Consider the following 11,037-nt stretch of genomic DNA (forward strand, 5'->3'; position numbering starts at 1 on the left):
CAACCACATCTGCATAAAACTTTATTACATTAATAACCATTATAGTTTTTTTAACCTTTTTCTTTTTGCACTAGGTTTAGAAAGTCAAAATAAACTTGAAATTGGCTTTGGCTGGATTAATTTTCTTAGTTTTGACAAAATTAACAGGTACAAACGACACAAAAGTTCACAGTAATGCATCTTTACATTACATTGAACAGTTGAAAACGGCAAGTAGAAAAGAAACACACTTCTACACAAACTACAAGTAAACAAAACAACATTTTGGTGTGGTTTCTCGGACAGGTTTTAAATTAATCTAGGACTTGGTTAGATTAGTACATTTAAGTAGTTTTAACAAACATATTTTACACAAAACACCACTGGTGTTCATCTTAAAACAATAGTTCTGATATATGTTAAAATATGTCAGTACAAGGGTTTTTTAAATTAAGGCAGATCAAAAAAGTATGTTAGTCTGGGACTAGGATAAACCACCCCTGGTCATAATCTTGAATTCTTGATAAAAAATTTAGTGGCATATCGTGTTTTGCATAATAGTGTGGGCCTTGGTAAAGAAAACAAAATCATTATGAAAGGCCTGAAATATTTGATTTGTTTATGTAAAATAACATCTTTAGACGTTACGTGCGGACTTTAATTTTGAAATGTTTCATGAATCAGTTGTTCCGATTATTGACGGATTCTCATTGGACCGTTCAACTGTCAGTCATTTTAGCTTAACACTCGGGAGGCGTGGTCTGTGCGGCCTACTGTTGACCTGAGCTGTACACGGCGTCTTCGCGTTTATTATCGCTGCAGAATGGATCGCGGATATTCATCAGGTGAGTGATTTATTATTTATTATCTACTAATATATTTTGCTTCTTATGTAACTTATCTCTGTAAAGGCAACTGTTTTTAATTTACTGTAATAAAGGAAGAGATCTAACGTTACTACCGGTTTCGGATTGCGCGAAATGGCGTCGAATATTGTGAGGCGAGAACAGTGCGTACTTTAATTTCACAAAGAGATTATAAATATTTAATATTCATCCCTTAGCGCACGCGTTTTATTTTTAATTTTACAGAGTTAAGTTAATTCGCTGTTGTTGAGCTCAGCTTACATGATTATTGTTTCCTTGAGGAAATGCTAATGTTGACGCACGTTTTTTGAACAATGAAAGCATTCGAATGTTTTCACGTTGGTGTTTTAATAATTGCACCGAACAACAGTGTTTATTCATCATTAACTGTGTTTGATTTAAACGTGTTACTAATGAAGTCGATGCTCTGCGCGCGTCTAATATTAACCGATTAGTCATATCCGTGTTTATTTCTCAACACAGTCGCATTGAATGCGCATATCGCGTGTGAACGCGTAAACATGAAGGCGTTTGTTGGTGTAAAATGGCCGCCGCGTCAATTCTGTTGCGCAATTGTTTGATGAACCGATTAATCGTTGTCTTCTCGCATAGTCGTTATATTGACGTAATCGCGTTTTAAGGTTAAAGCCAATTTTGTTTGAATTGGGGCGGGGGTGTTTGGGTGGTCCCGGACCTCTTATAACATTGAGGGTTTATTGGACGTGTATTGTGTGTTTCAATGCTAAAGTACTTAGTGTTTTGATGGGTTTGGATCCTTTAGGGTTCTCGGGTTGGTCAGGATCGGGTGGAGGAGGATCATCATCATCCAGAGGTGAGAACGTCACACATGCTGCACCTTCAACACTTGTGACTGAATTGTGTGAAATCTTATAACTCATCAGTTCAGTCTAAGTAAATATCTCTCTTTTTTTCACCTGTGACCTCAGGGTCGGGCAGTTATGACCTGTACGGTTATAAAGACTCTATGTCTTATAAAGACACACTGTCTGGTGGAGGTGGGTTTGGCGGAGGTGGTTACGGAGGTAATGACCGGATGAAGCGTGGGTTGTCTGGAGGGTCTCTGCTCTCTTCTGGGTCCAACGCAGATGCTGTCATTGCCAAAATCAACCAGCGTTTGGACATGCTGACGCAGCTGGAGGGGGGATTGAAGGGATCTGCTCGGGGTGACAGGTAACCAGCAAACGCTGGATTTCACTGGAGGAAGCTCCAGATCGTCTGTGCTAGAAAAAATGATCTTGGATCTCTGGATTCTGATTAAGCCAGATTTCTGCACTTAGCACTGCTAATTTCACCTCACTATACAGATGTCGTCAGCTTACCCCTGCTACAGATGTGCGCCCTACATTCTTTGCAGGCACTTAATTTTATGGTTCACTGATTGGCACAGAATCACAATTTTAAGCACTCGTCTCTACTGGTTGTCATTCCTTTTCCTGTGGCTACCGTATTGGCTTCCCCAAACCATTTTTGTGCTTTGTAAAGGCCAAATATGTAATGATGAAATTTTGGCTTTTCTAGATCGTTGCCTTAAATGTCTGTCTGTGCAACTGTCGTTCCAAAGCTTTTCCACAGCCAATACTGCCTCATTTCCCACAAAGTCTATTGGGCGGCCAGTGAGAAACAAGGCTGTGGAATGGCTTGGGCGATTGAAAATGTGTCCATCTTACATGTATTTGAGTAATACAGATGTGTGAATCATCTGAGAAATGATGAGAAACGGTCAAGGCTTGATTGGTGGTCATTGCTTGACCTTTGCTCTGCGCCTCCCTCCCTCTACAGGTTTGACCAATACGAGTCTTTCGACTCGCGCTCCTCTTACGACTCGCGCTCCGCCTCCCTCGGCCCCCGAGATCTCTACAGATCCGGTAACTTCGGTTACAGTGACTCCCGGGGTGACATGATGACCCAGCGCGGAGGTGTGGGCTTTGGGGTCATGGGCGGAGCCGGCGGGGGCGGCTTTGACAGCGCCGCCTCTGCCTTCGGATCAGCCAAAATGCGTCCGACTCGAGATGCTTTCTCAGGCTCCGGCTGGGGGTCGGGGCAGAGATCCCAGCACAGGGGCGGAGCAACCGGGGGCCGCGGCTTCGGCCGCAGGCACGACTCTGCTGCGGGGGGAGGAAGCGGGCGGGGCGGAGGCCGTGGCCGTGGCCACTCCCCTGCGGGGCGAGGAAAGCTGCCCTCGCTCCTGTCCAACCGCATGTACCCCGACAGCGGGGCCTTCCAGTCCAAGGACTTCTCCGCCCGGAACTTTGGAGGGGGCCCGAGGGGCAACAGACAGCGTGGGCGCAAGAGACCCCTCAACAAAGTAAGTACCTCGCACTCCCTGACGGGGGAGCTGAGAGACTAGTTCACCCCTGCATTTAGGCTAAATAAAGCCCAATCTGCACCCCTCCAGGAGAAATGATCTCCCACATTGCCCCTGCTCCCAATTTGGCCTTTTTGCTTTATCTTGTTGCCATTTACTCAAACAAACCAGTCTAAAATTACTGATAAGATCAAACAGATAAAAGTGAAGTATCTAAATGAATCACCCACAGTGAAGGCCAGATGTGAAAGTGTTTGTCTGTGTGTGATGATAGACTGTTTGATGATGATGACAACTTCTGTCATTACTCACACTTGTGGTTTTTGTGGAGCACAAAGTTTGATGCTGTCAAATCACAACTATTATTATCAGACCTGTTGTGGTGAATATTTACGTGCACGTCTGAATGTAATTTAAACTGGTGCTATCCCGTGAGCGGGACACTTAATCTATCACGACAAACTATATATCGTTGGAAAGGTCTAAGAATGTAGTTTTCATATTTCAAAACTTTTTAGCAGTAATAATTTTTGCAGTGACAGTAATACATTAATTTGTAACGAGTATGCAGCAAACCCCTTTTTTAACCCCTTAACTGGCGCAGTCCTTTTTAAGTGGGGGGGGGGGGTGAAAAAGGGAATGTAATTGATATAACTTTGACATTTTTTGTGTCTAGAAGCCTTATCTTTGTCTTGTCTTAAAGAAGACACTTTAATGTTTTTACAGAAGTGTCTGGAGGTGAAATATGAAAAATAAATAGTTTGAGCAGTTTACATTTATTGTAAAAAATTCAAATAATTCAGTAATGTATGATTTTAAATATGAAATTATCACAACAAATAAGTTACACTTTTAGTGGTTTTACCAACAACTACCACTAGGTGTAAATGGTTTGCTGCATACTCTTGTCACAAATTAATGTATTACTGTCACTGCATTATTATTACTGCTTAAATGTTTTGAAATATGAAAACTATATTCTTAGACCTTTCCAATGACAATATAGTTTGTCGTGATGGATTTAAAATTGACATGCAAAATATTGAAGTAAACTATTAATTAAGAACAGCAGATGTCTATGAGTAAATGACAGAAGTTACATTAGACTGTGTTGTTTTTTTACTGTTTGTGTGTCCACATGTGATGTTTGTGTTTTCATGCTCAGCAACAGGCGAGACCTCAGCGTGAGGGCCAGAAGAAGAGGAAACAAACTCCTGGGCCAGCAGATGAGCCCGAGTCTAAGATGAACAAAACTGACACAAGCGGAGACAAAACAGACAACGGTATGAAGCCACAGTTCGTTTATGCCCCTATACGTCCTGGACATTTGTGTCCGTGTGTGTTTATTAAAGAAATGCTGTGATGTTTTAGAGGCCACAGCTGGGGAACAGAAGCAGAACACTGGAGAGAAGACGACTGCTGATGTGAGTAGAAATGTGATTTTCATGTCATGTCATCTTCAGATCCTGAGCAGATCATTTACGTTTTTTTCTCTGCTTTCAGGACTCCAAACCAGGTGATGGTGGAGAAAGTGTTGGTAAGTTTGAGTTGAACGTCTTCGGTTTCCTTTAGGAAAAACATCTAGTGTGGTAGAAGGTTTCTCACTTGTTCCCCAATAAATATATCATGTTTGTCTGTCTTCAGCTCCGGCCAATCAGGAGGAGAGTTCTCCGCCAAAGGCGAAAGGGAAACAGACTCCGCCCTCAGCGTCTAAAGTCAGGAAGAGGAGGGGCTTCTTTGAAAGGTCAGGAATCAAAGTCTCTGCTCACAGGTCAGATTTTCCATGCGTCTATCGGATGTGTTGTTTCTCAGCAGTGTGTGTTTGACTCACGTGTATCGTCTCTCCTGTCGTTCTTTAGGGTGGTGTTCGCTTGTTCCGTCTGCAAGTTTCGCTCATTTTACAGCGAGGATATGGCCGCTCATCTGGAGAGTAAATTCCACAAAGATCACTTCAGGTTTTTGTCCAGTCAGCTGTCAAAGCCTACCACTGATTTCCTGCAGGTACGAACGCTTCACGTACAGTAACGATTGTGGGAAGCGTGTTTGAAATTGAATGTAATATAGTTGTTTGTGTTGTTTTCTAGGAGTACTTAAACAACAAGTATAAGAAGACGGAGCAGAGGGTTAATCAGATCGAGAATCACAGCGCCACCATCTGTCAGGTGTTTAAAGAGCAGGATCTGACACGGGGTACGTCTCTCTCGCTCTCTTTCTCTCTGTACTTGTAAACAAACCAATGAGGTTTCCTGTGTTTTGATTTTGTCAAGTTGTTTTGAAGGAAGAAATTTACATCCTTCTCTCCCTTTGTTTTTCCCATCTCTCTCTCTCTCTCTCTCTCCCCTTCCTGTGATGTCATTTCCTGTCTTTGCAGATATCGGTATGGAGCACTTCATAAAGAAGGTAGAGGCGGCTCACTGCACAGCGTGTGACGTCTTTATCCCCATGCAGTATCCGCTGATTCAGAAGCACCTCAAGTCACATGACCACAACTACAATCGCAAGGTACTCGCGCACGCATCCGGTCTGTGTATCATTATCTCTCATTAAAGTGCTGCGTGTTATAACATCATTGGTTTGCTTGTGTATGTCAGGGTATGATGGATGAGTCGAAGAGAGCCAGTCTGTCTGTGGCTCGCAGCATCCTTAACCACAAAGTCATTGGGAAGAAACTGGAGAGCTACCTGAAGGTTTGTGTGTCTCACCTGTCAGCGTCTCAGAAACATCACTGCCTGTATTTACATTTTTTTTTGGCTCCGTAACAGTGAGATAATTTATGTTGAATTTGTTGTTCCTTAGGGTGAAAATCCGTTCACCGGTAACCAGGATGACCAGGACCCTGAAGACTCCATGGTAATGGACGTCTCGGAGGCTGACCTCAATAATGAAAGCCTGAATGAGGTGAAGCAGGATGGAGCAGAGCATGCAGAGGAAGAAGCGGGGACAGCGGAGGAAGAGGGGCAGCCTCCGGGCGAAGCTGACGGGAACGGGGAGGGGAATGAGGCGGAAGTAAATATGGAGATGGGTGAAGCAGGAGAGGAGGAGGAGGAGGGTGTAGAGGGTGTGGAGGTTGGTGAAGAGGATGCCGAGCTCAGTAACAACAGCGTGACTGAGGCAGTAACTGGAGAATCTGACACAGTCGCTGCTGAGTAACATCTAACACCAGATAAGCAGGAGCTGCTTGTTAAATAGTTGCAGTGTCCATTTGATCTCTGTCCTAGATCTAAACCTGTTGAATCGTTCTTATGAACACCTTTGGGATTTGGAACGGGAAATGCTGCAGCTTTTGGACCAATCGGACTAAAGGTCTATCTTGTGTTTAGCCAATCGAAGGCTTGCCCCTCCCATACAAGTGCAGTTCATGATGGTTTTGTATGATTGTGTCATTGGAAAGATTGAAGGCTGATGTCTGTATGTTGTTATCAGATTTACAGGGCTTAATTTCTTGTTTTCATATTCTGTCATTTTCCTTTGTTTTATTTTATGTTCAGAGCTAAATTGAGATTATTGTATAATTTTTAAAGTCACCACTTGTTTTTCTCTTGTGTTGATAAAATAAACATTTGTGAAGTTATTTGTTGGTGTTTTTTTTTAAGGTTTAATAAGCTTTATTGTCATTTCAACCATCTATAGCTGATGCAATACACAGTGAAACAAAACAACGATTCTTCAGGACTAGAATTTCTCAACTCTGGCCCTCAAGATCCATTTTCTTGCAGAGTTTAGCTTTAACCTTTATCAAACTAAACTGCGTACAATTTTCTTGTATTGCTGACAACCTTGATTACCTTGTTCAGGTGTGTTTGATCAGGGCTGGAGCTAAACTCTGCAGGAACGTGGATCTTGAGGGCCAGAGTTGAGCATCCTCTGATGTAGACAGTACAGAGCTACACTAGGCAAAAAACAACACCTGCTACAAGACAGACAGTGCAAACAAGTGCACGCCACAGAATGGATACATAGAATTTAGTGCCACGCGATAGCAGCAGTAATGGATTAATAAATGCGAACATTATTAAACAGAGTAATGTGACATGGATGAAAAGTATTTACAGTAATAACAGTGGTTAAAGAGACTATGCATACATGGGGAGTGAAGTTTACATATTTATATTTGATGAAATGATGCATTCAGTTCTTTAGTAAATGTTATACTGTAATGAATCAGGCTGAGAGATATGTGAGATAATGTTTGTGTTTGAATCATTGTAAAGTTTGTAGTTGTGTTTTCGCTGCATTGAAATTGTGTGAATTGTTTTGGAAAACATTTTCTCGTTTATGTTTCAAAAAAATCAAAGTTACTATTATTTATCACAATGATCTTGGTACATCTCAGCATTGTTCAAACAAACTAGTTGTGCTTTACCATATTTAAATGAAAAACAATAATTTCTGATTATTACATGATTAAAACTGCTTTATTAAGTGGCAGAGACATTGATCCTAAGTGTTTATATAGATCCACTATACAGAGTGTAAAAAAGAGAACATCGAAGCGATGTTAAAAGCTACAATCTGTAACTTTATCATCTCTATCACCGGCTCTGTTTAAAACCTAAAACTGAGTTTTACATCTTACTTGTAGTTGTTTATTTACTTGTGTTCAGATGTTGGCTTTGTTTTATTTAAAGTCACCATTATGATGATCAGGGTTTTTTTTTAGTTGGATTCTTGAGCTTTAGCTTGTTAGTTATTTCTGGCTGCTATAAGTTTGTGTATTTAAAACATGTTTTTGTGGATAAAAAAGAGACGATTCTATGGGGGTGGTTAGGATACAAACATCAAGATAAAATGAAGAGCTTGATGCTGTAATGCATGCTGGGTATCAACAAATTACAAATCTCATCCAGAATGCACTGTGGCATGAATAAAATCATGAACAGTTTGACTATTTTTTCTGTTACTATTGTAGAGAGTCATACTCTTGATCCTTGGTGTTTGTGTGTCTACATTATACAGTAGTTAATTTTTAATTGTACAGTGCTTTAAAATTCTTCAGAACTGATATGGGAGTGCCAAATCTCATACTGTTGTTTCACATTATTGACAGAAAAAAACTTCTGATAAGCAAACACTAAAATAATAAATCAGTTTTTTAGATGGTGTTGTTTGACATTATATCCTAACCACCACTATAGAATTGCACTTCTGTCTCTTTTTTGGCCACAACACACAAAGTTATAGCAGCCAGAAAAAAACAAACAAGCTAAAAAGCAAGAGTCCAACTAAAACGAACACTGATCACCATAATGGTGACTTTAAATAAAACAAAGCCGACTTCTAACCTAAGTTAATAAATAACTCTACTAGATATCAAATGCAATTATAGGTTTCAAACAGAGACGGTGACCATGCAGCTTATGCTGGTTTTAGAAGTTTTTTCAGTGGGAAATGTAGTTTAGGTGGGGTTTATAAAAAAATGTATATATTAGCATGAAAATCTTCTTTGCTAATATAATCAGAGATCCTTCCTGATGACGTCAGATCTGTTCAAGAATCAGACATAAAGCATTCACATAATTTGTCTGGATAATATATTTATGCCGCTATAGTTAGCCTATCTGGAACCAAGTGGATATTGAACCACAATACTGTATAACACTTGCATTACATGCAAACGGCCCCTACGCTAATAGGATTTTTATTCTCTTTACCTGTCTCATCCTCGATCTAGAGCATCTTCCTCTTCACAAATCTATGGGGTTAAGGTCAGGCAAGTTTTCTGGCCAATTAAGAAGAGCGGTACTATGGTCATTAAACCAGGTACTGTTGCTTTGGCACTGTGTGCAGGTGCCAAGTCTTGTTGGAAAATGAAATCTGCATCTCCCTAAAGTTGGTCAGCAGCAGGAAGCATTAAGTGCTCTAAAACTTTCTGGTATACGGCTTCATTCACCTTAAAAAAACAGAAAGGACCAACACCAAACCATCACTGACTGTGGAAACTTTACACTGGACCTCAGGCAATGTGGATTGTGTGCCTCTCCTCTCTACCTCCAGACTCTGGGACCCTGATTTCCAAAGGAAATGCAAAATTTCATCAGAGAACCTAATGTTGGATCACTCAGCAGCAGTCCAGAAACGAGATGCTTCTGACGCTGTCTGTTGTTCAAGAGTGGCTTGACACAAGGAATGAGACAGCTGAATCCCAGGTCTTGCATACGTTTGTGCATAGTGGTTCTTAAAGCCTCCAGCTGCAGTCCACTCTTTGTGAATCTCCCCCACAATTTTTGAATGGGTTTTGTTTCACAATCCTCTCCAGGGTACACATTTCTACCACATCTTTTCCTTTCCTTCGCCTCTCTATTGATGTGCTTGGACACAGAGCCAGCCTCTTTTGCAATAACCATTTGTGTCTTGCCTTCTTTGTTCAAGGTGTCAATGGTCATCTTTTGGACAACTATCAAGTCAGCAGTCTTCCCGATTGTGTAGCCTACAGAACTAAGGTGTTTCTCAATGTCAAGGAAGGATCATTGTAAGCCAGAAATTCGAGGATGCTACGTCACTGACATCTGTCGAAGGACTGTTCCAATGTCTTTGATCCTTGAAATTTCAACCAAGGACTGAGTCCTTCGTTCGAAAAATATCCCATATACAGGAAAGGGTGCATATGTGTAGCCTTCGCGCTCTGAAATCACCCATAATCCTATGCGCACAGCACCAAAAGTACACCTTTTCACTGACGTAATGACCAAATGAGGTGCCCTTGCTAGCCTGTTCCATTTACGTGTTTTCCGAATTCTAAAGAGAAGCCTCGCCTAGCCTTTGAAGGAAGTAACTTGAAAGGACCAGTCCTGCCAAGGAAATATCCTTGACATTGAGAAACAGTCCTAGACTGAGAGACCATTTAAAGGCCTTTGCAGGTGTTTTGAGTTATTGAGCTGTAGCACCAGGTTTCTTCAATATTGAACCTTTTCACAATATTCAAATTTTCTGAGATACTAAATTTGGGATTTTCCTTAGTTGCCAGTTACAATCATCAAAATTAAAAGAAATATTTGAAATATATCAGTCTGTGTGTCATGAATGAATCTAATATACAATGTTTCATTCTATCCTCTATTATAAATAAAATGGATTAACGCCAATATAGTTACGTACACTTAAGTGAACACAACAAACCCGCTCTGTACTCTCAAATGTAAACAACATACCATGACTGGTGTCACACTTAATACAGTCCGTGCTGCAATAACAGCCATCCCAACACAATATTTACAGTGGTTCTCAACTCCAGTCCTCGGGACCCACTGCTCTGCACATTTTGGATGTCTCTCATATCTGACACACTCAGTTCAGTTCATGGAATCTATCGTAACGAGCTGATGATCTGAATCAGGTGTGTTAAATAAGGGAGACATGCACAATATGCAGAGCAGTGGGTCCCGAGGACTGGAGTTGAGAACCACTGCTCTATAGAATCAGCTATGTCTGGCTCTCTCTCAAGGTTTTTTTCCCTCCTAGGACTCTTCCCTAAAAAAGCGTGAGTTTTCTTCTCCTAGGGTTTTTTAACCCCTAGGGAGTCAGCTGACATTGGCTTAACTTAGCACCCTCTTCTATACATTACATTATTACAACACTAGTATAGTTTAATCTTAGCTGCTGTATTTTGCTGCTTATGTTGTCTATCAATTTTTCTGTGTTTTCTACTGCATTTACTAATCCATGCTAAAAAAAACAATAGACACCATCACAGAAATTCTATTGGTTTTATTGGGAATTTTATTGGTTCTAATGGAATATGGCCCAAAACACACTACAGTGTATTGGTCTTTGTTGGTCTCTAATGGTATGTATTGGTTCTATTGGTTCTATGTATTGGTTCTAATGGAATATGGCTCAAAACACACTACAGTGTATTGGTTTTAATGG

At 40.9% G+C, this 11,037-nt stretch overlaps 1 protein-coding gene across 2 annotated transcripts; it reads left to right on the top strand.

Moving 5' to 3' along the window:
- Positions 1-671: 671 nt before the first annotated feature.
- Positions 672-6,742, top strand: akap8l (A kinase (PRKA) anchor protein 8-like). 2 transcript variants are annotated; one of them, XM_065269700.2, is made up of 13 exons: positions 672-824; positions 1,627-1,677; positions 1,793-2,036; positions 2,646-3,171; positions 4,337-4,454; positions 4,543-4,595; positions 4,675-4,708; positions 4,816-4,942; positions 5,031-5,172; positions 5,256-5,361; positions 5,543-5,673; positions 5,763-5,858; positions 5,968-6,742. In XM_065269700.2, the coding sequence occupies exons 1-13, from the start codon at positions 803-805 to the stop codon at positions 6,319-6,321; spliced, it is 2,004 nt and encodes a 667-aa protein (XP_065125772.1). In that variant the 5' UTR covers positions 672-802; the 3' UTR covers positions 6,322-6,742. The 2 variants fall into 2 exon arrangements, with proteins under 2 accessions (XP_065125772.1, XP_065125773.1); XM_065269701.2 differs by having other exon boundaries at positions 673-824; positions 4,816-4,915.
- The last annotated feature ends 4,295 nt before the right edge of the window (positions 6,743-11,037 follow it).

This window comes from Paramisgurnus dabryanus, chromosome 4, assembly GCF_030506205.2.
Source record: "Paramisgurnus dabryanus chromosome 4, PD_genome_1.1, whole genome shotgun sequence".
In the NCBI taxonomy this organism is placed as follows: Eukaryota; Metazoa; Chordata; class Actinopteri; order Cypriniformes; family Cobitidae; genus Paramisgurnus; species Paramisgurnus dabryanus.